The 27,545-nt window shown below is 45.3% G+C and overlaps 1 protein-coding gene across 4 annotated transcripts in view; it reads right to left on the bottom strand.

Moving 5' to 3' along the window:
• Positions 1–27,545, bottom strand: part of PLXNC1 (plexin C1) — a 164,129-nt gene that overhangs the window by 57,524 nt on the left and 79,060 nt on the right. For all 4 annotated transcript variants that reach the window (XM_059683806.1, XM_059683803.1, XM_059683804.1 and 1 more), the window contains 8 exons: positions 26,043–26,130; positions 23,597–23,699; positions 23,361–23,462; positions 10,821–10,963; positions 7,544–7,723; positions 5,354–5,441; positions 2,202–2,405; positions 1,903–2,088 (listed from right to left, as the gene is read on the bottom strand). In XM_059683806.1, coding sequence (XP_059539789.1) covers positions 1,903–2,088; positions 2,202–2,405; positions 5,354–5,441; positions 7,544–7,723; positions 10,821–10,963; positions 23,361–23,462; positions 23,597–23,699; positions 26,043–26,130 — 1,094 coding nt within the window. The remainder of the gene's footprint in view (positions 1–1,902; positions 2,089–2,201; positions 2,406–5,353; positions 5,442–7,543; positions 7,724–10,820; positions 10,964–23,360; positions 23,463–23,596; positions 23,700–26,042; positions 26,131–27,545) is intronic.

Here is a 27,545-nt window from a genome sequence, read left to right as displayed (position 1 = left end):
ATAAAAATTCTGTACAACTTGTAGAGGGAAAAACTCACTATCAAGCCTTAGTTTTGCATCAACACACACACACACACACACACACACACACACACACACACACACACGTATTCAGGCCCATTTCCACCCCTGGAGCCAGGGCAGCCCCTCTGGAAGCATCTGAGCAAAGTGCCAGAGCACAGATTCTGGACCCCAAAAGAGAGCCCAGGTCCCAAGACCCAGCCTTGACCCCTGCTCTCCTTACCAGCTGCAGGAGCGTGAGATAGTTATCAACCATCCCATCCTCACGTTCTTCGTCTTTAAACTGTAGCATCGTCATGACTACCTGTGCTCTATAATTTAAGTCAGCTCATGGCACTCCTGCTTAAAGCCCTTTAGTGTCAGCTCTCTTGGCTCCCACCATTCACTCTCCAGCTCCCTCAGAACTTTCTCCTTGCTCCCTCCACTCTAGCCCCTCTGGCCTTCTTGTTCCTCCTCAAACGCACCAGGCAGGCTTCCGACTCAGGACCTTTCACAACCTCTGGCTCCCTTCATCTCGCTCACTCTACTGCAGGTAGCCCACGGCTCATCCCTCTCCTCCTTGAGCTCCTTACTCAAATGGCATCTTTATAGGGAGATCTTTTCTTCCCACCATCAAGAACTGAAGGCACTGCCATCATGTTCCTAGTCCCCTCCCTGCTTCATCTTTCTCCATAATAATTACCAGCATCTAACACTTTTTAAAAAATATTTTAAATTGAGGAAGGAGGGAAGAAAGAGGAAGAGGAGGATGAGGATGAGGATGAGGATGAGGAGGAGGAGGAGGAGGAAAGAGAATCAAACCCACAACCCAGGTATGTGCCCTGACCTTTTGGTGTACGGGATGACACTCAACCACCCGGCCAGGCCATCTAACACAATTTTCTTTTCTTTGCTCTGTATCTCTTTAGGTAATCTCCATAAAGGAGAGTGCTTTTGTCTCGTCTCCTCTGCTGTCCCCAGCACAGTGTGGCACTCAGGAACTATTTCATGAATAATGGAGAATGCTAGCATTTGCTCTTCTCAGCTAACTGGACATAAGGGAGCACTAGTGAGTTTAGCAGTTGTTATTGATTTGATGACGATTATTACCATCGTTACCATCCAACAGATGACAAAGGGAGGCCCGGCGAAGCTAAGTGACTCATCTAAGGCCACACGGCTATTAGCTGGTGCAGCTGGGACATGAACATATTTTTGTTTTGCTTTCCAGTCTGAAGTTCTTTTTTTCTGTCCTTTATCCAATTATTTATGACTGTAGGTCATAAAGCATTTTTTTCCTATTATAGACTGTGCAGAGCCTCATATGGCATAAACACTATAAAGGGGGACTTCTAATATGTTTCCCTTCCCCCTGGCCTCACGTCTTTATTGGGGGACATAAATATACCAGGGATGGGGCCCTCAAACATGGCTGGGAAAAGATTAATCACAGCGAGTATGACTTCATGGTGGAGGAAGCAGCCACCACCCAGAGAGGATCTGGCCTCCATGAGACCTGAATGCTCCTCTGAGTGGGCTAGAGAGGCCCCCACTCTGGGGTTCCGCTGAGACTGTCATCTCTGCATTTGGGAAAAGAATGACAGCTCATCCGTCAAGGGGTGTGGAGATTCTGTTTGCAGATGCTACAGTCTCAACGTATGGCTAGAACAAAAGCTATCAAGACTCATTAGCAGTGTAGACAATGGTGTGTTCACCGCTCTGACATTCAAATAGGAACCGGGAAGAGTTCTGGCAGCTACTTCGGAGGAATTATGCCAGGGCTTGCAACACCAGCTTTGTTCATCTTCTATTTAAAGTGAAGATCTGAAGAATCAAGAAAGATTCCATTCTGGTTTAGCCAAGGGGTTCCCCCAAATAAGGCAGGGCGGTCAGGTGACCTACGTGAACTTTCTTAGACGAGGAGGCAATGCTGCTTGCAGCTCTGATGCCTTTAATTTTGCAGAGGATGGTGGTGAGATCTTGATTTCGAGTAATGTTTTCAAAGCTGCAATTTAACTGCTTATTTTCCCCATGGAAGAGAGTAATTTCAATGTCTTTCTTGGAAATGTTGAAGTTGTCATTTTCTTTCTGTGAAGAACAAAGCGAAGATGAAGAAATCAGGGTGCATGTGGAAACTCACAAACACAGCACACCTTTCCAGTTGAGGGGGGCACAGCCCACACGAAACAAGAGAAACGTACCAGAATTTTTACTTCCAATTCTGTGTCCACCTCGGGGTCAACCCGATACCCTGTAAACCTGGGGTCCTCGAGGTACTGCAAGCTGCCACAATCCAAGTAGGTCTCCTGAACTTTCAGCTTCACAGTCACATTTGTACGCGCTTTTGAACTCTTTACACTGGGGGCTGAGAAACTGCAGTAAGTCGCCACACACTGTTCAGAGACCTGAGGGAGAAGCAAAGGGCATTTCACAACGTCGTCAATGGGTCCCAGCTCTGGGATTTAAGAACCAAGTGACCCAGACAACTGAACTTCTTTCCTTGTTTTCTCATCTGCCAAATGGGACAGCCATACCACCTGCCTTGCAGGGCTGAATTAACTCTACATCAAAGTAAGTGAGATGAGGGCTCATTAAGTTAAGTGAGGGCTACATTACATGAGATATCCACACAAAAACGCTTAGAAGAGTGCCTAGCTATTGTTATTATTAATATTGATGACAATGAAAGCAGCCAGGGGATGCTGTGGGGGGAAAAACTGGTACGCAGAGAGAAGTAGGCTTGAGAAAGCAGAAGACTTGGCACCAGTGGGCCTGTGTGTCCTTTGCTTGGGTCCTGGGAAACCCCCAGAAAGAGGAGAGGAACCCCCCCGAGGCCCAAGCTGGCTGAGCCATGTCGGGAACCCTCTGCAGCTCCAGCAGAAACCACTAACCACAGGGAAGAGAGGCTCTGCAGGCCCGACGGAAAATAGGGGAACACAAGGGACAATGCATTCCCCTGGAAAGAAGAGCATGAAGCTGGAAACAATGCAGAACGGGTGCCCCACTTCACAGGTTTATGTATAAAACAAACACATAAATATTGGCATTTTCAGGCGCAGAGAGAGGGGCAGAGGAAGCTGCTGGGAAAGAGAGGCTGACGAATGTTTTACAGAAGAGCAATAAGATGTGTGGAAAGGAATTAGTCAGGTGGGGGCGGGGTTTCCTCTTTTTGTTTACTCTCTAATACTGGCATATACGAAGGAGGCAGGAAGAGGCCAGAGGTGGGAAAATCTGATGAAAGGGCTGAGATGCGGACAAGCAAAACCTCCTTCTCCCTTCACACCTTTCCAACGACAGCCGGGCTCCGGCTCACATTCTGGTGTGGGCAGCAGCCGCAACCCCAGCAGGCCGGCTTCCTATTAGAGGTGTCTTCTAGGAAGATGATCGGTGATGGGGCCACCCTAACCTCATTATCCTCAGCTCTCTCAATTTCCAAACTAGTTATCAGCTGCCACTATCGAAAATGCTCTTTTTTTTTTTTTTTTTTAGTTTCCAAGCAACTGCGTGGCCAACCTCACTGGCCATCTTATTTGCTTTCACTCCTAAAATGGAGCTACTCTGCAAGGTTCCACCCCAGGTGTTCTTCTCTGCTTCCTCCGCGCGCTCACTCCCATGATGCTGTGCCCATTCCCCCTCTCACGGCAGCTTTGCGAAGAGGACAACCATCTCCAGCTCCTCACTCGGCCCGGCAGTCCAGACTTGCCCCCTTGAGAACAGCCCAATGGACAGCAGAGTCACCGGACCCGCTCACGTCTCAAACACACCTGCACTTGACATGAGCACTCTCATCGGTCTCCTGGCCTTTTGTCCGTCACCGCCTCTCCCATGCACCACTGCCAGAATGATCATAACAGCACCTATACTCACGCCACTCCCTGCTCAACGACCTCCAATTCTCCCCCTGCCTCAAGAATCAAGGGCAAAATCTGTCTGACAGCGAGGCAGCTCTCCAGCCAGCCCCCTCGCTCATTCCCGACCCGCCCTCTGGGTGCCAGCTGACCCATTCCCACCACAGGCCTGGGAGTGACCTGTCCTCATCCTCTGCACCTGAACTGGCCTTCCCGTCCCCACCTATCCAGTCCTACCCAGCCTGCTCCACTCGCAGACATTCTTAACCCTCCCCCCTTAACCCCCCTCCCGTGGAAACACATAGCCCTCTTGGACTTATGGGGTTTCTGAGCGGGTCGGGAAGCAAAGGCCTAGAATTTGAGGACACCCTGTGCTTTCAATGTCAATGCCAGTGGGGATCGGCTATTTCCCTCCATGAAGGCAAGGTGACCACCTTATTTATTTTTTCCCCTGCACCCATCAAAATGTTTTGCCCACAGTAGATGCACAATTAGTTCTACTTGACCTAGGAACAGCGCTGGGAGGGAGAGCAAGTCCACTCACACATTCAGGCCATGCCTCTGGTCAGAGGGTCACCCTATGCAAACAACTCAATGGGATGTGATCACATCATGGGGACATGGTCTGCAATCAGATACAACGTGAGGCTTGGAACTGGCTCTGAAGTACGTCAGCAGGTGGCCATGTGTGTGACAAGGCCGTAAGGATGGCTTAGGAAGGCCTCCTGTAGCCTGAACCCACACTGGGGCCAGGCTTGTGAGCGCTCCCGTGGTCAGGAAGTGGTCGGGCTGGGCCCCAGCGAGGCTGCAGCTGTTGCATTTCATTAAAGCGGGACAAAAAGGGAGGAGAGGGTGAGGAGAGCATGCGGGAGGAGTTTAGACCTGCACTCAGAAACCCCAACCTGTATCTGAAACCCATCATTTCTTGTGTGAGGCCCACGTGTGATTCCTGTTGGTGTAAGAACTGAGTGAAGGGTAGACACCAGACCACTGTGTGGAGAGATGAAAGGCAAGAGGAGGCGAGGTCAGAAGGAAGGGACCAGGTCGGGGTAAAGAGACAATGGCAAGAGAAGAAGCCTGTGATATGACCTCTGGGACTTTAGAGGTCACTGACCCGCTGAACCACAGCTCTCGGTGCGATGGAACACCCCCTGCTCGCCACAGGAATGCCATTTTTCTTTACATCACGCCTTCACCACTCACACAGCGCTTTCATACGTATCTAAACATTGCCTCATTAGTGACTCGCCACAAATCATACACGGAGGAAATGGCAGGTCCTGTCATACCAAGTTCATTCCTTTCCTCTGTGCCTCAGCTTGAAATACTCAACACAGGTATAAGGTCTTATTATTTCCGTTACAGCACAGATGGTATATATCATACAACAGGTAAGAGCATATAATGTCACAAGGCACAGAAATAAACCATATCCCCCAACATATTTTGGTGTTATAACAAAATCATCCTTGAAAATAACTATTACAAAGCAGCCGAAGACTTACGTTTATGTTTCCTTTTAACTCATGTGAAATGATTAAGTTGTCAATTACATCAAAATTTCTGCCCATGATGGTTATATTTTGACCACCACTGCAAGAAACAAAGCCACAATAAGAGTTTCATAGTAAACAGGCCTTTGCGTTTATGAACAAAGCTACCAATTTATTCACACTTACCATGAAACTCAGCTTTGAGAGCAAATTAACAAATCTTAATTTCAAATGCAGGACACATTTTAGAAGTCTTTTTAATGATACTGGCTACAAAATCATAATTTTTAAGATACATACATATAAAAAATCATGTCAGATCCTATTATAATTTGTAGGAAATGCCCAAATCCTTTCATGGAATTTTGAGTTTGTTGTGTCATGTTGCCACATATAATCAGATCATCAGCTGTATCTTGCAAAGGTTTCACTGAACAGAATGTTGTTTGATTGCTGCTTAATCTATATGAAGATTCTTCAGTCTAACAATTTTCAAAATCAAACTCCCTACCTACCAATTATATTTATTTAGGGAGACAGAAAACACTTTGGACAAGGTAAAATTATAAGTGACAGCAAACCATATAAATAACAGCTACATTCTATCTCTCCAAAACCAAGCCTAATGAGTTCATATATTCTTAGCACATAATCGCATATAAGCAAAGTGGTCATTAGATGTGAAATAAACAGCTGTTCACAGCTCTGGCTGCCCTCACACCCTCGTTCATGTAGGTCACTAGACACTCATTCCAGGGGACAGGAGCCTGGTATGTCAGCTGGGCCCATGACCACAAGATCAGGACGTGGGCACGAGCAGGCTAATTTGTGTAGGGCAGAAGAAAGACATTGAGCCCTGAACCTTCCCGCCACAAGGAGAAGGGCCCAGCTGGCCTCATGCCAGCCTGTCGCCATTACTAGAAACCAAGCCAAGCGTGGCCCATGGCCGGACTGCAGAGCCGTGTTCTCCCAGGAGTCACAGAGAGACACAGGCTCAGAATGTCATAGGTGATTGGACAGCAAGAAGCCTCTTATTTTATGGCAAAGCAGAACACTGGTGTCTTAGAGCACAGCACCCCGGGAGCCTGGGCAAGTCATTTGAATACTCCATGCCTCAGTTTCCTCATCTGCAAAAGGGGCCACTCAGAGTAGAGCCTTTCCGCCTGTGCGCATTAACTGAGTCAATAGCCATACCACAGCAGGCTTGTGGGGAGTGGCGCGCCAATGTGCGCTTTTATTCATAGGAAGGAATTAGACCCAGAGCAGGGACTGTCATGCTTGGGCCTTGGTTTGGAAATGTCAGTTTTCCTCATGCCGCTGTTATGGGTGGAACTACTGAAGTCCTAATCCTTAGTACCCCAGAATGTGACTACTTTTGGAGATAAGGTCTTTAAATAGGTCATTAAGGTTAAAGGAGGCCATTGGGGTAGGCCCAAATCCAGTATGACTGGTGTTCTTATAAAAAGAGGAGGTTAGGACACAGACAGGCACAGGGGGAAGGCCATGTGAGGACACAGGGAGGAGGAGAAGGCCATCTATGAGCCACGTAGAGAGGCCTCAGAAGAAACCAACCCCGACAGCACCTTGATCTTGGACGACCAGCCTCCAGAAGTTTGATGACATAAATATCTGTTATTGAAGCCACCCAGTTTGTGGTGCTTTGCTAGGGAAGCCCTAGCAGCCGAATGTGTCCACCTGTCACTTAATCTTAAATAAGAATATTCAAAGCGATTTTCTTTTTTCTTTTTAAAGCTGCATCTGTACTTTCACCTAGACAGTACTTTGAAAATAAGCTTCATGCTGTGTTAGGTGAAGAAACTATTTTAGGGTTATTTTCCAAAATCTGAATGTGAATTTAAATTCAACTAGGGAAATAATCTTTTTCTTTGGACTCATCTGGAAAGGTTTATTTCAGAATTTCCATCTCTCATTTAGGGAAAAAATCCTTGAAATTAGATACTGCTTTTGATTTAGACAGCTCCCAATACTTCCTCCAATTATTCAAAACAGCTTATTCTAAAGGTTTTAAAACAAAGGATGTAAGAAGGAAAAAGCTTCCTGTCATGGTAGAAGAGAGACAGAGTGAAGAGGGTTACGTGTCTGTAGCAGGTGATTCCTATATGAAATTAAGTGAAACTCATGAACTTCATGCACCTGACCGTTTTAACCACAACGAAAGAAAAACCTGACTCTAGAAAATACCTGACCCAGGTGGTAGCAGGATAGATGAGGGAACAGCGTGGCAGAGCAATGTAAGACAAGGACCCCACGGAAGAACAGTTCCCGCCGTCGAACTGGATACACACATCCTTCATCTCTTTCCGGCTTGATGGCAGGGAGAATTTCATGTGGGTGTCATTTAGCACGTGGCTCACCCGTACTCTAGGAAGGGGTAGAAACAGAAATCATATGAAACAGACAGCCCAGCTGCTTACCAACAACAGTTCATGACCAGCAGACAACTGCTGACTAATCAGGGCCACTTGTCCTGTTGGGGTATTATCCCAGGCATAGTTCCTCTTTCTTTTGTGAATGTTTTTGTTTTGTGAATCCTCACCTGAGGATATTTTTTTCCATTGCTTTTTCAGAGACAGTGGAAGGGACGGAAGTGGGGGGGGGGGGGAGAGAGACACCAATGTGAGAGAGAGACATTGATTGGTTGCCTCCTGCATATGCCTCGACAGTGGGGGCATGGGGAGGGAAGGGAGCAAACCCAAAACTAAGGTATGTGCCCTTGACCAGGAATTGAACCTGCAGCCCTTTGGTGCACAGGCTGACACTTTAACCACTGAGCAACGCTGGCCAGGGCTCTTTGTTCATTTTTATGTTTCTATTTGCATTTTTCTTGGAAGTGAGGGAAGAAACAGCCAATAGAAAGTGGAACATGGACTGGGTATTAAGTTATATTAAGGAATTACTGTTAATTTTGTTGAGTACAATCATGGCACTATCCTTATCTGTTAGAGATACATACTGAAGTATTTATGAGTGAAAGGATACGGTGTCTGGGATATACTTCAAAAAACTCTGACTGCAATTCTTCCCTTCCCTCCAAAAAATGTGGAGGAGATGGATGAAACAAGATTGGCAAATGTTGGTAAGTTCTGAAGCTGGTGGATGGGTACAGAGAAGTTCATACACTCTTCTCTCTTGTGTATGTTTGGAAATGTCCATAATGAAAAGCTTAAAAAAAAGAGAAGTCCCAGTTGAGCTCCGGGAGGGTAGAACCCAGCCCCAGGCAGAGAGGGGAATTCTGCTGTACGAAGAGCACTGAGCCCAAGACTGAAGTCCACGCGGAGGCCCAGGGGTGCAGAATTCATCAGCCATCGGAGCCAAGCTGCCTAGCAACTTGCTCCAGACTGGATGCCCCTGGTGCGCCTGACACCTGCAGGGTGTGCCCTTGCCACCCTTCAGGAGTCAAAGCAGAGCCTTCTACAACATGCCCCTGGAACCTGCAGCCTCCTCGGTGCATCGTGTCTGCAGTAGGCATCTAAGGCACTATCATTAGGGCTGAGTTGTGTCTGGACAGTACTCAGTGTAATTATGCTACAGGAGAATTTATTATTAAAAGGACATGTGCATGATAATTAACTTTCATGCACAGACCCTTTAAGTTGTAATAACAGATTCAAACAGTAAGGCAAAATCAAAAAGCACACGGGTCAGTTTGTACTTACGCCTCCTCAGATTTTCATTCTAGCTCTTGGAAACTCTTCACAAATAAGCTGATAATTGAAATTCATACTTGTTTATAAATTTTAGAAGGAAAGAGGTGGAAATGTGGGTCATTCCACTACCATTCTCCTATTTTTCTCTTTTAGCGTAATTAGGGTTTAAAAAATACTATATTGAAAGAGTTTGGGATTACAGCACGAATTCAGATGCGGGATTAACTGGGCATTATGTTTACTGCTCGTGAACTTGGGTTCGCCACACAAATGTGGTTAGTGAAATGCTACATGCAGAAAGGTCTCTTACTCATTGAATTTAATAACTGCAGTATCTCAAGACACACTCGGAATTGAAATGAGAGCATAAAGAGTCCGGAACAGGGTGCAGCTCTGAAAAACGACTTACTTCCCCAGGAACACACAGGTGTCTAACTTCAGATTTCGTTATACAAAATGACAGGCTTTTGCAGTTAGGTGTTTAGCCAGGATAAATGGCACAAAAATACCCATGTCGGGCAGATACAGCCGCTAATGTGAGCTGGGTAATTCTGGTAAGTAGCAGAACCGAGGAGAGCCATCGGCGAGCAGCTTTCCCCAGGTGACAGACATCCCGAATTTACTGCTAGGAGGGGAAGGGGATGGCAGCTATATGTGGCAAATGAATTAAAACAGAAAATCAGTAAATAAGTGTGGCAGATTGAAACGCTGTACAAATCTGTTTTACTAGTTAAAAACCAAAACACCACGCTTCAGCAGATTGCCGTCAATGCATTCCCATGACGGGGACAAGCTCAGTATTATACTTCATGTGGATGACAACGTCTTATTTCAAATTAACCCAGATTTATAAAAGCTAACAAGCACAAAACTCAAATTATCTCTCATGCTATTATCACATCTCTTTTTTGGGGGGAGGGGGTGGTAGCATTGGTACAACACTGCCAGTGAGACGGTGAAATGTTCTCTCTGAAAAGTTTCATTGAAAGGATGAATTAGGAGAAAAGAAGTCATAGAAATAATGATGTCAAGTGGTACACTGACCAGTTACTTTTTGGGTTGGGGTATTTGTTTCTTCTTTTCTTAATACTAATTTACATTCTATTTATTATTACTTGGGCCTGAAATCAATCCAATAAAGAGAAGGCTATCAAGAATAAAATGGATCAGAAAATTTCTTCTGTTAACTTTGGGCCATCTACTGACGAGTTGCGATTATTTTCCCATCAAAATCGGAGGTACTCGCTCAGTTGGTGTGGCTCAGTAGTTGAGCACTGATCCTGAACCAGGAGATCACGGTTCGATTCCGGGTCAGGGCACATGCCCAGGTTTTGGGCTCAATCCCGAGTAGGGGGCATACAGGAGGCAGCCAATCAATGATTCTCTCTCATCATTGCTGTTTCTATCTCTCTCTCCCTCTCCCTTCCTCTCTGAAATCAATAAAAATACATTTAAAAAAAATATGAGGTACTTGACTGTTTTTTCTAAGTGGATCATCTTCAAAATGATATTTGATATTCAAAATACTTGGTTTTGTTTAATGAAAACAAATCAAGACCCAAAACAGACAACATCCTGAAACTGTTGTGTACTGAGATTTTGGGGGGTAATGTGAGACAGATTCTTTCACAATTAACTTCAAATGTAGTGTATAAATGATTTTACTATTAAAAATATATTATATCAAATATTCAGAGGAATTGGTCCACTCTGGCACATGGAAATAATTTGACTACATAATGATTATATTTGGCGTAAGTTTTAGCATTTCACCACATTATTGAGAAAAAATTACTAATATCTGAACTCACACATCCTTATCACAAGTGCTGGTTCCTTTCAGGATCATGACGATGTTATCAGACGCCCGCGTGAAGTTTGCTCCCGTGACTATCACGTTACTTTTCCCTAAGGTTGATATTTTCTGTGGCTCAATGGACTTAACAGAGAAGACCTATTGGAAATAAAAGATTAAAACACAAGATCAAAGCTAAGAAATGGCACCGCTCCAAAAAAAAATCTGTTTATGCGCTGCAGTTCGAAGAAATCGCTGGGAAATTACAACATTTTGCAAACACAAGCAGACAGTGTTTAATGAAATCAATGAATTCAAGGAAGAGCGCTGAAGATTCATGTCTCTCAACACGCGACAGCATGAGGTCAAGCCAATTAGTCTTTGTCTCACAAGACAGTTGAAAATATAGTTGAAGAGCCTGACATTCTGTCTGAAGAGTGAAATAGCACGAGAGTCTCAAAAATGCTAGCCGCCGTCCAGCCCCTGGGAGCTCACAATGTAACAAAATGAAGAAAGCGACAAGGAGTCCTGCTCACGGGCCAACGACAGACTCACCATTAGTTAGAATAAATGTCATTTTGGATAACTTTAATTCCCAAGGAAGCAGTTCCTGGTTTTTTGTTTTTGTTTTTGTTTTTTTTCAGGTAGGCTATTTGAATCAAGGAGTATACTGTAGGGAGAAACCTGGTCAGTCACTTAATATCAACTAGTTGGATGCCTAACCCATGTGGCCAACCACTGCTTCTCTGCAGTTTGCAGATGCCACCATTTCCTCCTTGGTACCCATTGCAAGCTTTATCTGGCCTTTCTTCATCAAGTAAGTTTCCCTTGGAAACCTGATACCTGGCCCTATATTATGCACCTTACTTCTTCATGTTCAACGTCTAATCAAATTCCCTTTAAAAAAAAAAAAAAGCCCTAGCTGGTTTGGCTCAGTGGATAGAGTGAAGGGTTCAGTTGCGGGTTCCATCCCCAGTAGGGGGCATGCAGAAGGCAGCCGACCAATGATTCTCTCTTACCATTGATGTTTCTATCTCTCTCTACCTCTCCCTTCCTCTCTGAAATCAATAAAAATATATTAAAAAATAAATTTTAAAAAGACCTCTTTGATGGCAAGAATCATTTTCCTTTTCAAAGCTAAAACAATCCCGATTCCCGATTTCTTACTTTTCTCCTATAGATGCAGCCATCTATCATTGTGGTGCTTCTGTAGAGCATTACCGGCAAGTCTGTATTCTCCCATAATGTGGTGACTAAAACTGGACAGAAGGTTCTAAGATTCTGGCCAATATAAAGTATAACAGATCTTTAGCGTGAGTGACTCACACTCTTGATATCTGAAAACAAACTGTAGGTCCAGAAATGCACAATCATGTAGAATTTGGTCAAGGCCTAAACACCAAGTGTATCCATTTGCAGGATGAAGTTTAGGAGGAAGGCTTTCCTTTGCTGGGAAAGGCTCAGTCACGTCCAATACCTGCCTATCATCTGCTTCCTGAAGCAGCCTAGTATTCTCGGCTCCTTTGTGTGTGTGACACTCACCAAGATGGCCTTGTGGGCTGCTGGGCCCGCCCATCCCACTGCAAGGGGTGCTTGATCATTCTGCCACTTGGCAAACACAGGTGCTATGTGGTAGAGCGATCACCATCACTCATCATCACTATGGATTGGTTTTTCCGATTGAGGTAAATCCATCGTTAATGTCATTACAGCAATGATGTAATGTGACAGAGAATTGATTTCGGTGGCAGAGTTTATTTTAATCGCCTGGTAAAGGACTTTAGCCCCATATTTATAGAATCATGGAGGGCCTGAAAGGGTCACTTTAATTATTCTGTTATACTTGAGTGCATTTTATGGGGGAAATTATCTGCAAGAGTGGTCCTTGGAATGGAGGGATTAGCAGAGACTTAAAGATAAATCCCTTGCAAATGTCAAGTGTGTGTTGTATAGCAAAAGGCTTACTCTTTGCTCTGACATTGTGACAGCTAAGTGAAGAAGTATTTACCGAACACCTACAGCGTCCCTAGAATAGCGCTAGGTGCTGTGGGGGCACATAATGTGTGTACTAGGTGAGGAGCCGGCAAGGCAAACTACTGGATTTGTCAGTAGCAGCCAAATCCACCCTATGGCTTGTTTCTTTATGGCCCATGAAAATTCGTCAAAAAGAAATAGTAATAATACATGACATGAAACAATAGATGAAATTGAAATTTCAGTGTCCATAAAGAAAGTGTTTTTGGAACATAGGCACACCCACTCATTTGTGCACTTTCTTTTTGCCTTTGTTTTTGTTGATGTTAATCCTCACCTGAGGATATTATTTCCATTGGTTTTTAGAAAGTGGAAGGCAGGGAGGGAGTGGGAGGAAGAGAGAGAGAGAGAGAGAGAGAGAGAGAGAGAGAGAGAGAGAGATTGAGAGATTGATTGGTTGCCTACCACACCGGGGCTAGGATCAAACTTGCAACCAAGGTATGTGCCTTTGACTGGTAATTGAACTCACAATCTTTCGGGATGGCACTCTAACCATTGAATAACACTGGCCAGGGCATCTGTGGCCACTTTCACACCACAGTGGCAGATTTTAAGTGTTACAATAGAGACCTCATAGCTCACAAAGCCTAAAATATTTATTGTCTGGCTCTTTGTAGAAAAGTTTGCTGACTCCTATACTAGAGGAGTCCACTGTCTTCCTAGGGGGTCAAGAGAAACCGTGCATTTGTTTTGTTTTATGTGAACATCAATGTAGACTCATATTTACATCCAAACCGAATACAATTCCCAGGGTCCTTTCTGCTTCTTATATTTATACTGTTGATGTCTATTCAAGCAAATGCTACTTCTCTACTCTGAGTAGAGGGTCAAAAGAGCCTTATAACGAATGTACACGAGGTTTTGGAGGGGTTTATATTTTGTTGCTTAAATGGCTCTATAAACACTATCAGAGGACCATCCACGTCGCCTTCTTAACTTTCATTCCCGCCCCCCCCCCCGCCCCCCTACCCCCCCCCCCGGCCCTGACCCGGAGGAGAGACAGCCCTGCCACTTCAAAAGGATTTCATTTGAAAACCTTATTGTTTAGAGAAGTTTCCACTGGCGTCCAGGATGGAATCCAGCTCTGGACTATCTCATGAAAGCAGATGCCTCCACTCTGCTTTCAACGAGGGTCAGATTAGTTGTCCTTTGTTTGCTTGGAGAACCTCTCCTAATCTTAATAAGTGAGTCAAAGAGCTACCAAGAGGACCTCATTAAATCAACAGTGCAGGTACACACACACACACACACACATACACACATACACACACACGTTGGGTAGCTACAAGGCTTGCTATACGACTGCAACAATTCTTAGAAATGTAACATTTTCTATTTTTACTGATAAAGATTTTTAAAATCCAGTACAGACTAAAGGCAAGGAATGATCTCCCCACAACTGTTCCACACACTTACTATTTTAGGTTGATTTTTGTATTTTAATCAAGAGTTAATTCACCATCTGACATGAAGTAGTGGGCCTCACAAGCTTATACATAAGAGAAGGGTTTGGGTAACTTAAAAACGTAATCTAGGTATTCTTTAAGAAGAGGAAGAAGAAGAAAAAGGTGAAGATAAAAATTATGAACAACAAATACATATCTATCAACAAGTGAATCTAAAAATCAAGTGAATAAAAAATCTGATGAACAGAATAAATTGGTGAATATAATAGAATCAGGGGCATAGAAAGGGAGTAGACTGATAATTCTCGGGGGGAAAGGGGTGTGGGAAGAGGCTGGATAGACAAAAATCGTATACCTATGGATGAGGACAGTGGAGGCGGGTAAGGGCAGAGGGTGGGTGGGGGGAACAGGGTGGAGGTGAGCTATGGGGGGAAAAAGAGTAACAACTGTAATAATCTGAACAATAAAGATTTAAAAAACAAAACAAAACAAAACAACAACAACAACAAAATGTAATCTGGCTTGAAACAAAGACAATTTCTACAGGGATATTCCTCCCCATCCTCTGTCCAAGGATTTCCACATATCAAATCAAAGCACCATAGAATGTAACCCTCACAGCCCTGTGGTGTCCAGCAATTAACCGCAGAGTAGCCTACTCCCTGTCAGTTACATTTGAAAGACTTAAGAGTCATTTTTAAATGGTTGTCCAACTTTAAATACTATCTAATAATAGACAAACATGGTAATTAACCATACCCCCGACACACTTCCCATTGGCTAATCAGGGCGATATGCAAATTAACTGCCAACCAAGATGGCGGCCAGCAGCCACGCAGCTGAAGCGAACAGGAGGCTTGCTTGCTCCAGTGATGGAGTGATGGAGGAAGCCAAGGTTCCCCGCCTGCCGCCACCCAGCTCTGAGCTGCACTCTAAGCAACTATGTTGCAATTATAGAAGCTAAACAAACCCCAGAAACCTGCTTTCAGCCAGCCGGGCCTCAGAGCTGGAGTTGCAACAGTGTTTCAATTATAGAAGCTAAACAAACCCAGATACCTGCTTTCAGCAGCCAAGGTCTCAGAGCTGGAGCTGAGCCTCAGAGCTAAAGCTGGCTCTCAGCTCCAGTGACAGCCATAGAAGGTAAATAAATCCCAGAATAAAAAAAAGAAAAAAGAAAAAAAGGAGAGGTTGGGAGCTTCAGACACCCGCCAGCCTGAAAACGGCCCTCAGCCCCTCACCCAGACTGGCCAGGCACCCCAGTGGGGACCCCCACCCTGAAGGGGGTGTGACCAGCTGCAAACAGCCATCATCCCCTCATCCAGGCTGGCCAGGCACCCAAGCGGGACCCCCACCCTGATCCGGGACACCCTTCAGGGCAAACCAGCTGGCCCCCACCCGTGCACCAGGACTCTATCCTATATAGTAAAAGGGTAATATGCCTCCCAGCACCTGGAGCAGCAGAGCCGCAAGGCCTCCCGAACCCAGGATCAGCGGAGCTGTGAGGCCTCACGCCTTGGGATCAGCGGAGCAGCGAGGCCTCCTAGCACTGGGATCAGCAGAGCAGCGAGGCCTCACTGCCCCGGTGTCAAGCGGAGCTGCGAGGCCTCCCAGCTCTGGGATCAGTGGAGCCACGAGGCCTCCTGGCCCCTGGAGCAGCGTGATGGGGGCAGCGCCCAAACCCCCTGATTGCCCTGAGGCTCTGTGTGTGACAGGGGGCAGGGCCACAACCTCCCTATCCGCCCTGCTCTGTTCATGACAAGGGAAGGCGCCCCAACCCCCTGACCGGCCCTGCTCTGTGCCTGATAGCGGGGAGCTCCCCAACCCCCTGATCGGCCATGCTCTGTGTGTGATGGGGTGGAGCCACAACCACCCCATCGGCCCTGCCCTGAGTGTGACAGGGGGGAGTGCCCCAACCCCCTGATCAGCCCTGCTCTGTGGGTGACAGGGGGCGGCGCCCCAACCCCCTGATCTGCTCTGCTCTGTGTGTGACAGGGTACGAAGCCCCAATCCCCTCAATGGGCCCTGCTCTGTGCGTGACAGGGGGCAGTACCCCAACACCCTGATGGGCCGGCTCTGTATGTGACGGGGTGGCACCACAACCCCCTGACCCACCCTGCTCTGTGTGTGACAGGGGGTAGCGCCACAACCTCCCCATCGACCCTGCCTTGAGTGTGACAGGGGGCGGTGCCCCAACCCCCCAATCGGCCCTACCCTGAGTGTGACTGGAGGTGGCATCGCAACCTCCTGATCCGCCCCGCTCTGTGCATGACAGGGGGTGGCCCCCCAACTCTCCAATCGGCCCTGCTCTGAGCCCAACCAGGGGCTGCGGGGCAGGCACCTAGGGATTGGGCCTGCCCTCTGCCACCCGGGAGCAGGCCTAAGCCAGCAGGTTGTTATCTCCCGAGGGGTCCCAGACTGCGAGAGGGCACAAGTGGGGCTGAGGGACACCCCCCGCCCCCGCCAATGCACAAATTTTTGTGTACCGGGCCTCTAGTTATGTAATAAAACAGTATGAGCTCTGGTTGCTTAAATCACTCCCTGTTTTGTACAAGAAAGCACATCAGAAACGGGTTAACTAGGCGATTACAGAATACCCAAGTAGCTGTATTTTTTTAAAAAACAAAGTCGTTTAAGTTATTGGAAATAGAACACCACTAAGAAATAGTTATCTTTGAAAAGGTCTAAGAGGATTACTCCCGACAGAAAGAGTACCTTTTATGAAGTCTGGCTCAACACAATTCAAACTGCCATGACATTAATGGAGAGGACACTGCTAGGATTGAAAAGAATATTAGAAAGAGGTACATTAGGAAGGCTCAGTTTATTAAGGCCAACTTGTTCTCTATTAATCTGTTAAAAAGAACCTGAATATAGCAAAGCTCTCTGTGGGCCTGGACCTGAATCAACATTCAGTAAAATGTCTCTCAGATTTTCACTCATGAAATTAGTTCAAACAGGACTGGATGAAAGTCACGTGGATTCAAACCCAGCTGGAAATCTGAAACCAAAGGACCTTAGAGAGATGAAAGGTAGCATAACTAATTAAAGGAAAGCCTCCTGTAGGGCTCTACAGGGGTGAGGATTTGGTTCAGAATTATTTAACGTCTTTATTAATGACTGAGCGGGACAGAAGTAATATATTAATGAAATGTACAGATTGAGAAGAGTGGCAACCAGCAGTGGAGATGGTAAAGTGTAAAAGGAGGTGAGAGATGGAAAGAAAATACAATCCCACCAAAGAAAAATTAGAGAATTAAATGGATCAAAAAGGTAATCCATTTGCTGCTTGGGCCCCTGGTACAGACCTCAGAAACTTGAGATGTAACTTCCAGTTGGTCCCGGGAACGGGCAAGAGCTAGAATGCCGACTGAGGTAGACCTGCGACTTCCAGGGACAAGGTGATGGACCACAGCCCCGTGCTGAGATCAAGGCTCACTTCTCTGACCTGGGGACTCTAAGGTGAGGCTTCCATGGCCCAGGGTGGGGCTGTCAAGGCCACTCCATAAAGCTGCTACCCTTTGTCACTGAGCCTTCCTGGTGTGGCACCTCAGAACCGGACTGGCCGATTGGACTGGCCGACCAGGACTCTATGACCAGGGAGGGCAGCTCTCCCTCTCCAGCAGGGACTCCTGGTTGCGTACTGAACTCAGCCACTCAGGATCCACCCTTCTGCTGGGTTTCACTTTGGCATGAGACTCTTGCTGCTCCACTCTCCTAAGGGCCTCAGTTTCCCTTCTGTGTTAGAGAAGGTGCCGGCTTTGCCTGGGTCTGACTCCATCACTCTGACACCCCAACCTACCCGTCTCCTCCGGAGGCTCGATACTAACACGCTCCCCTCACAGCCTGCCCAGGCTGGACGTCTTTGTCCCACCTGTCTGCGGCACAGATGGGGCAGGCTTGGCAGCCAAATGCCAAGAGAAGCTAGTATTTTTTTAAAAATATATTTTATTCTTTTTTTACAGAGTAGAAGGGAGGGGGATAGAGAGTTAGAAACATCGATCAGCTGCCTCCTGCACACCCCTTACTGGGGATGTACCCGCAACCAAGGTACATGCCCTTGACCAGAATCAAATCTGGGACCCTTGAGTCCGCAGGCCGACGCTCTATCCACTGAGCCAAACCGGTTAGGGCAAGAGAAGCTAGTATTAGTTTCCTCCCTTCCAGGTTGATTTTTATCATCAATACCACTCGGTTTACCATTTGTTTATTTTCATCTAAGGTCATACAATGTAGAGTAGTGGCCCAAACTGTGGGCTCTGCCATTAGACTGCCTTGGTTCAAGTCTCTGGCCTGTCGTTTACTTCCTACTCACCCTCTGTGAAATGTCCTGGTCTATAAAACGGGCAAAATTGGTCCATCGTGAGGCTGACATAAAGAGATACTCGGGGCTGCGGATACAGCGTAGGTTCCACTAGCATCAGCTATCGCTACTCAGTGCAGTACGCTCTGACATTCCTGCTTCCATCCTTTTCTCTTATGCACACTCACCTGTTGCCTGAAATGAATCTTACTTCCTCCAAAATATTGTAAGTTTTACAACGCAAGCTCCATGAGGGTGCACACTTTGCCTGCCTGTCTAGCACAAAGTAGGTGTTCAATAAACATATTTTGAACGCATGAGTGGATGAATGAACAATTGGCAGTGAATCCCACAGCACCCAGTACAGTGGTGAGCCCACAGGAGCTACTCAACAAGGTACATATTAAAGTTAATTTCACTTTTAAAGGCAAGGTCCTTATCGCCTATGAGAAATTAAAATGCACATTCAAAAGTGATGGAGGAAGAGAAAGAAAGGAACAGTGTGAATGTAAATTCCTCTAGAGGAGACATGGCTGTGTATGGCTTATTTCTGCACTTTGGCGATAAGCCTATCATCAAGAACAGCAAATATTAGAACAACATCATTATCACAGATCTTCACAACCTCGCTTGAGAACAGGAAAGAGAGCAGCCACTCTTCTCTCAGCAGGCAGAGGCACTAGATAGAAGATGGTTAAGAAAAGGAAGGAAAAGAGGGTGGGGCAGGGTGACAGGGCCAACCGTCTCTGAAAGCACTTCTCAGCCAAAGGTCAGACACTGGGTTTGAGTCCGTTTCCCTATGTTGGCGATGCTTTTCCTTAATCCAGTCCCTGGTAAATGACAGCACTTAGCCTTAGGTCAGAGTACAGGGTTGGGTCATAGGTCATGAATCTGTGCAAGGGCACCAGGCCCAAACTGGGATTGAACCAGAAACCCTATCTCCTAAGTATCATGTCCTGGGATGAGCAAATTCATATGCTAAAAAAAATAAGATCTCATGAATCAGAAATATGGGCATATAAGACTAGAATAAATCTCAGGAGCATTCTAATGCCTTTGAGGAACAGAGTGAAAACTCCTAGGCCTGGCTGGAAGGCCCGTAGATGCAGGCTCCAGGGGCATTCCAAACCCATGTCCCATATTTTCCTGAAACCTTCTGCTCCAGCCAAATTGAGTCACTTGGGGTTTCCTAGAAGGGGTGCCCCGGAATTTTCTGGCACCCCCACTATGCCTTTGCTTATGCTAGTCCCTCTGCTTAGAACACCCACTCCTTAGTCTCCATGCATTTGGATGCTTCTTGTCTCTCAAAGGTCAGCTGAAATGGCATCTCTGTCAATCAATCTACCCATCAATCAAAAACTTAACGAACCGCACCCATTAAGTGTTTTTAACTGCCAGGCACTGGGTTCACATAAACAGGGATGACTAAGATAAGGCCTGAGGCACAGAGAAACTCTCTGGGTTTGTATACTTTCTGGTACTTTCCCCATCCATGTTAACATTTCCTATCTTGTACTCTTACTTATGTATTCAAGTATGAGATTCATGAGCCTGATGGCAAGAGAGGTCCCTGATTCACTCGTGTCCTCCTCATTGCATCCATGGAGCTCAGTAAAATGGCATCTAACAGGTGCTCCATAAATACCTGTAGGAAGAACCAACCCAAGCTCAGCATCATGAAGCTTAAGACCGTGTCTGCAACAGTCACGTCGCATGTCCCCAGGGCCTGGCACAGTGCTGAGTGCTCAGTAGATAGGTGATGTGGGAAGATGCCTTGACGGAAAGCTCTCGATGGCTTTTCTGCTGGGAAGAGAGTTTTCAGGCAAACATGGGGACCCAAATCAGAAATCTGAATTTTCCCATTCCACACGATAGTGAAAGACAGCAGTGTTTCATGGAACATGAGAAATTCTTCCTGTGACAAATAACTCTGTTCTCTATCAACCAAAACTGAGATTCTGTGCTGAGTCATATATTTAAAGACAACACATTTCAGTATCAACAAACTGCCTCTCCCCAAACTAAGAAGCACCCATGGAGAAGCACTGATGATGGGGCTGGGCTTTGTTTATCTCCAGCCTCCTCCTGCTCTCTAGTGAGCTCAGTAATTTTAACCATACAGCATCAAAGGTCAACATATACAGGAAGACAGTACAAGAAACCAGGAGTCAGTGACTTTAGTTTTTCCCCTTTAAAATAAAAGAAATTTAAAAAGCCATTGCCTGGACCATTACTCAACAATGAAAAGGACCAAACTATTGATACATAAAGGAACTCAGGGAAATTTCCAGAGAATTACATTGAGTTTACAATGCCTAACCCAGAAGGGTACATCTGGGTGATTCCATTTATAATATGATAAAATCATAGAAACCAGGAACAGATCAGCGGTTGCCTGGGTCAGAGGTGGGGAGTGGGAGGGTGGAGGGAAATGCATATGGCTGCATATGGGCAACATGGGTGACAGGGCTGCTTTGTTGTCTTGACTGTTGTCACTGTCAATATCCTACCTGTGAGGTTGTGCTATAGTTTTGCAAGGTGTTAGTTACTATTGGAAGAAACTGGGCAAAAGATATATGAGATCTCTCTGTATTGTTTTCTTATAACAATATGTGAATCAACAATTATCTCCAAAAACAGTTGAATTTTTTTTCCAAAACAATCTTGAAAAAGAACAAAGTTGAAGGATTCACACTTTCCGGTTTTAAAATTTATCACAAAGTTACCGTAACCAAAACAGTGTGTTATGGTTATAAAGATAGACATATATACCAATGGATTAGATCCAGAAATAAATCCTCACATATATAGTCAAATTATTTCAACAGGGAGGCAAGATTATTCAGTGGGGAATGAACAGTCTTTTCAACAAATGGTGCTTGGAAAACTGGATATCCCCATACAAAAATTAACTCAAAATGGACCAAAGCCTTAAGTCTAAGAATTAAAACTATAAAACGCATAAAAGAAAATGTGGAGGAAAAGTGTAATAAAACTGGATTTGGCAATGATTTCTTGGGTACAATATCCAAAGGACAGGCAACAAGATAAAAATCTGTAAACTGGACTTTATCATTACATTAAAAACTTCTGTGCAAAAGACATAGTCAAAAGAATGAAAAGGCAACCTACAGAATGTGAAAAAATATTTGCAAGTCACATACCTGGTCGGGGATTGATATCTGGGATATATAACAAACTCCTACAACAACAAAAAACACAAACGACATACCAAAACGATGGAAGCAACCCAAATGCCCATCAACAGATGAATGGAGAAGCAAAATGGGGTCTATCCACACAATGGAATATTATTCAGTCTTCAGAAGGAAATAAATTCTGAACATGCTACAAAATGCATGAACTTTGAGGACACTATGTTAAGTGAAACAAGCCAGTCACAAGAAGACAAATCTTGTATGATCCCACTTTTATAAGGTACCTAGGGTAAACTATCTCAGAGACAGAAAGTAGAATGGTGGTTGCCAGGGTCTGAGTAGAAGGCAAAATGGGGAGTTATTGTTTAATGTGTATAGAGTTTCAGTTTTGCAAGATGAAATGTGTTCTGGCAATGGCTGGTGGTGATGGTTACACAATAGTGTACACATATAAAAGATGGTAGAGACGGTAAATTTTATTCTATGTGTATTTTACCAAAATTTAAAAAACGGAAACAACAAAGAAAAGTTTAACTTTTTAAAAAAGTCACTGCCTCCTTGATCCCAGTTCCTGTAACTATGCCTTAGTTTTATAAATCAATGGGAAGAGAAAGGTCCCTCACTTAACAAGCCCATCAATTATTAAGACCTCAAAGACTTTTAAAGTCTGAAATATTGGCACACCAAGCTTTTGTAATGCTTTTAATTAACTTCATAATCCATTTTCATTCACATTCCCGTTGCCTCTTACTTAATTTACCTAAAGTTACTGTCAACTTTTCGGTAGTGATTAAAAATGTGCTACTTATTTATATTGGCACTTGACCTTAAAGAGCAGCAACTGGATAAATCAAAACCACAGATTAGTCTTGGAGTAGAAAACTGAGCCTTTAAAAAAAAAAGTTGTTCTGTTTCCTCCTACTAGACCCCAAGGTTAATGAGAATAAGAACTTGCCCTTTTGTTTTTCACCACATAGTAGATGCTCAATTAACTTCTGTCCACTGAAGGAAGTCAGCACTTCTCTGTTCTCAAAGCACAGCCCCAGTATCTGCCTGAAAATGCTTATATTGTTACCTCCTCTTTTCAAATATGTCTATTAGTTGATCTTGGTGAATAAGAGGAATTTCCAATGAAATTTCATGGAGAATAATCATTTTTGAGAAGTGGAGAGAAAGGTAGATACATTATATAGAAATAACTCTTTGTTTTGGAGTTATTAACTACTGGTTAGATTGTCTCTACAAAGTAAAGAAAAGCAATTGGAATGTGTTTAGTGTGTCTATTTTGCATGCTCTCCCTTGCACATAATCCCCAGAAATGCGATCATAATATGTGGTTCGAACTGAAATCCCCTCAGTGCTGTGTGTTTTACTTCCTCCTAACTCTCCCCAAGTGAGCCACAAAATCACCTTTAAAATTTTACTCCTCCCAGAACAACATTTTTCACAGTTACAGAATTTTAATTTCTTTTATGTGAATGTGCAGTCTTTGATGTACTGAGCCAATTAAATGAAACTTGGTTTAAAACCAAAGGTAAAAAAGGGAATTTTGGTATAAAGTAAAAAAGGGAATTTTTAAAAAAGGAACCCAACGTGGTAGTTGTTATGGTCACTTAAAGGGGGATTTTCCCATTTTCAACAGAAAAACAGAGCCTGACCTGCCTGCCCTGGTTGGTTCTGTTCGTCTTATTCCCCTCGAGCCCGCCTCCTCCTGCTGCCTTGGATGGTGCCGGCTTCTCAACAGCAACTTGACAAGGTTCCTGAAATGAAGCACATCCTTCAACATCCAAATAGGAGGGAAGCTCAGAGTTTAAAAGAAACACAAAAGACAGGCGGGGCGGTTACCAACATTTATTTTTGGTTAAACCTTGAAATACCAAAAATGTCACTTTACCTGGTTTCTGTAGTAATCAGAAGGGCTGCAGGCCGTGAAGGGGTGGATACACTTTCTCTCACTTTTACACCAAGCACAGCCAGTTCCAATACACGCTGGGCATCTGGCCATATAGAAAACCAACTTAATTCCTACATTTTTAGGAAAGTCTTCATAGCCTAGAATTTCCCTCTGTGATGTGGCATGGGAGGATTTACGTAAAAGAAGAAGAAAAAATCCCTAGACAGACTGATGAACCCCAGGGGAGAGCAGAGAGGGCAGTCTTGTGGGGCTGGGGCCCGGGCACTGACTTGGTGGACCTGCTCTTGGGGGTCTTTGACTGATTGACTGTCTTCACACCCACAGGAGGGTTACCATGGAAACCTGAAGCTGGGTCACCGGCTGCACAGGTAGATAACAGGAACCCGCTGAATCTGTTTCTGAATCTACTTCTGCTATTTGTCTACCCTCAGGTAAATTCCCCTCTGGAGGCTGGTCTCCCCCCTCCCACCCGCACCCTGCCCATCTCAGCAGTAACACCACCAACTGCCCAGAGGGAATGGGATGCCAGTGTTTGCTTTTTAATTAAATTGAGGAAGAATTGTGTCTACTAATCAAATAGCCTATCATGCATGGATAACAGCGGAGGGCCTGAAAAGCACTTACAGGGTAATCAGAGTTAGAGAACAACAAATATACAAACAGAGGTTGTTCTGGAAACAGGAGGCCACAGGAAGGCCAGGGACAGTGAGAGGACTAGCACAGGGAAAGGGGACACCATTCTCGTTTTATATGTTCAAGAAACGCCAAAGCATTCTGAGATTCTGACCCATAGCAACTACCATTTCAGTGGGAGAAGAAGACCCAGGCTCAGTGTTTATCTGAGGGCGCGAGGGCAGGTCTGCGATTTGCATTCCCACCCTCCGCCCCAGGACTGACTGCGGTCCTCTGCTTCTCTCGGGGAAGAGCAGCACCCTCTGGGAGCTGTGGGTCTGAGGTCTGGTTGTGAATCACTGGCTGTGGGAGATGAAGCAAGTCACTGCTTTGTCTGGCCTCCACGCAGGGGTGGAGAGCTGCTTTATGTTTCAGCTCCCTTTGAGCCATAAAATTCTATTTAACTCTCCCCCTTTTCTCCTATTTTCATGGACTTCTGAGGCTTTCTGTATTAAGTTTGGCTCTTTTCCGTCTAAATTCATTCTGTTTATTAGAGATAACTGAACTCAGCCCTGCCAGGGTAAAGATAAGTTCCTGGTGCCTCTGTTCTAATAGCTGTAGAGAGGCCCCCCAACTCAGCTTCAAGTTTGAATTCATTTTCCTCAAAGAAACAATGGTTCCCAGGCCGGGCCAAAGAAGCTCACATTTGGTACTCACATAGCTGGTCAATCAAACCACTGAATGAACTATAGAATCACTAATAATAGAGCTTCCCATTGTTTCCATGGGAACCTCCACCCCATCTTCCAACTGGAAAATCAGGAATCTGAGAAACAAATTTCCTCTGTCCTCTCTGCTTTAGAAGCTAGGAGTGAGGCGTGGCTGGCCCTAACTCAGGGGATTGTGTAGCTCAACAGGGCCAAATGTGTTTTGTAAAAAAAGCAGCCCAGCCGTATAGCTCAGTGCTTGAGCTTTGACCCATGAAGCAAGAGGTCATGGGTTTGATTCCTGATCAGGGCACATGCCAGGGGTTGCGGGCTTGATCCCCAGTGGGGGACGCGTAGGAGGCAGCGGATCAATGTTTCTCTCTCATTGATGTTCCTATATCTCTCCCTCTCCCTTCCTCTTTCTCTAAAAAAATGAATAAAAACATATTTAAAAAAGAAAGAAAAGGTGGGGGCAGAATTAGCATTCTTTTTTAAATTAAATTTATTGGGGCGACATTGGTTGAGCATTATGTAAGTTTCAAGTGTACAGGTTTATGATAATCAACTGTATATTGCACTGTGCTCACCACCCAAAGTCTAGTTTCCCTCTGTCATCATCTATTTGACCCCCTTTATCCTACTTATCCTTTCCCACCCCCTTCCCTCTGGTAACCACCATACTGTTGTCTGTGTTTATGGGTTTAACATGTTCTCTGGTGAAACAGACTTCATCTGCTCCTTCTCCTTGAGTGTGACTTCCCCTTATCTCACGCTCACACTCTCTCTGGACTCGAGTTCCCAAAGCCACTCTGATCAGGGGAGAAGCTGGCAGCACCCCTTCGATGTACTTACTTCCAGGCCTCCTCTGGGTTCCTCTTGGCAGAAACCCTCCAGCACAGCTGTGTGCTGCTCAGCCGCCCCCTGGCTTAGGGCGGAAGGAGCTCCCGCGCGAGCTCAGGGCCCTCCCAGCTCCCGTTAGGCCACGCTCCAAAAGGCACTTGGGAAAGTTCTACTCCACAAAAGAGTTCTTTAGGAAGTTGAGGAGTAAAGCAAATAAATAAATTACAGCCAATGAGAGGATATTTAGATTGGAAATAAAATCTTACTCTCTTAATGACGAGCAGTTGGTAAAGTTGAATCTTTTTGATAAATGCCAAGAACCGAAGGAGAACGTCACGTCGACAACTAAAACATCTGCAGCAAAGGGGGAAAAGAAAGTCATTTACCGTGGAGTCCTGCGATCATCCAGCAAAGCTGTACATGCAAAACATAAATATTTTTGCCTCCTTTGCATATGGGGGCGGGGGGTGCCAGCTGCTGGCTCACATTTCCATCAGTATGAGGTTCTTTCCCATGGGCCCTTCACGCCAGGCAGCCAGAGCGCACAGCACTAGCTCCAAACAGACCCGGGCCCACCTCGCGTGCAGGCCTCCCGTGGATAATCACTAGGAAAAAGCCATTTTCCAGCCCATTTACATCTCATATTCTCCCCGGGATCAGTATCTCAACTTGTAATTGGCCACGGCATCAGAATAAAACAAGTCACTGAGCAAGAAGTGCCTAGAACATGAGAATCAGAATGTGGGCGAGGAAAGCCTGCACCTTCAGAAAAGTCTGTACTACAGTGTTTACCTAACAAACTCTAAAACCTGGCTCCCAGCGGCTGCCATGATCTTGGAGTCAACTGTTGCCAAATCTGAGACGCAAGCTTTCTTATCAAACGTTTGAAAACCTACCCATTGGTTAGAAAACCTCAAAAAAAAAAAAATATAGTCAGGAAGATAAACGCTGTGCTGACGCTGCATTAGAAAAAGGTCCTATTTCCTGTGCCTCTTTAATGTACATGGTACCTGGTCCGAGATGCTTCCCCACCCAGCTGGCTGTCAGAATCACTTGAGAAACTGATGAAAATGCAGATTCCAGAGACACGCTTCTAGCTATTCTGACTGAGCGGGCCTGGGGTATGGCTGGAATCTGTGGTTTGGAATGCTCCTCACATAATGATCATCTACAGTCAGGTTTGGGCACCCTTCACATCCTGCCGGGACAGGGACTAGCGCTACTCTGATGTCTCCACTGTCGCCCATTTTGGTATGAATATCTTCTTCCTTTGATAAATGAATGGGGAGAGTAGATGATATTTTTTAAATGCAAGTCTTTACTTGACAGAATAAGAAGCTGGCCTAATTTTGTTGGCACCTCTGATTTTCTTACTGAAATTTTAGCAGCGTGTGGTTTTCCACAGTCTGAGAATCCTGACTCTCAGTGGCTTCTCTAGAGCAACCAGACGCATCCTGAAAGCCAGAGCGCCTCATAAAAGTCCGCGCACAGAGAGCAGGCCTGTGCGAAATGGTGATCCTCTGTTCTGAGGCAGGGTGCTTGAGGGCTGGCTGGACTCCTCAGCAAAGGCATCTGAACAGACACTTGCTAAGTGTCAGCAGAACAAACACATGGACGTTCATCACCGAGGCACCCGGAGAAAATACATGTCCATGGAATCCGCAAGTGTCCAGTGGTGAAGACCCCAAAAGTCATACTTTTCTGAGTATCAACTGTGCACAAATCACAATTGGGGATATCATAGGGAAATAAAGCATTTGCAGTTATTC

Source organism: Myotis daubentonii, chromosome 2 (assembly GCF_963259705.1).
Source record: "Myotis daubentonii chromosome 2, mMyoDau2.1, whole genome shotgun sequence".
Classification (NCBI taxonomy): Eukaryota; Metazoa; Chordata; class Mammalia; order Chiroptera; family Vespertilionidae; genus Myotis; species Myotis daubentonii.
Note: the sequence above shows the minus strand (reverse complement) of the source record. Positions and strands in the feature narration are given on the sequence as shown.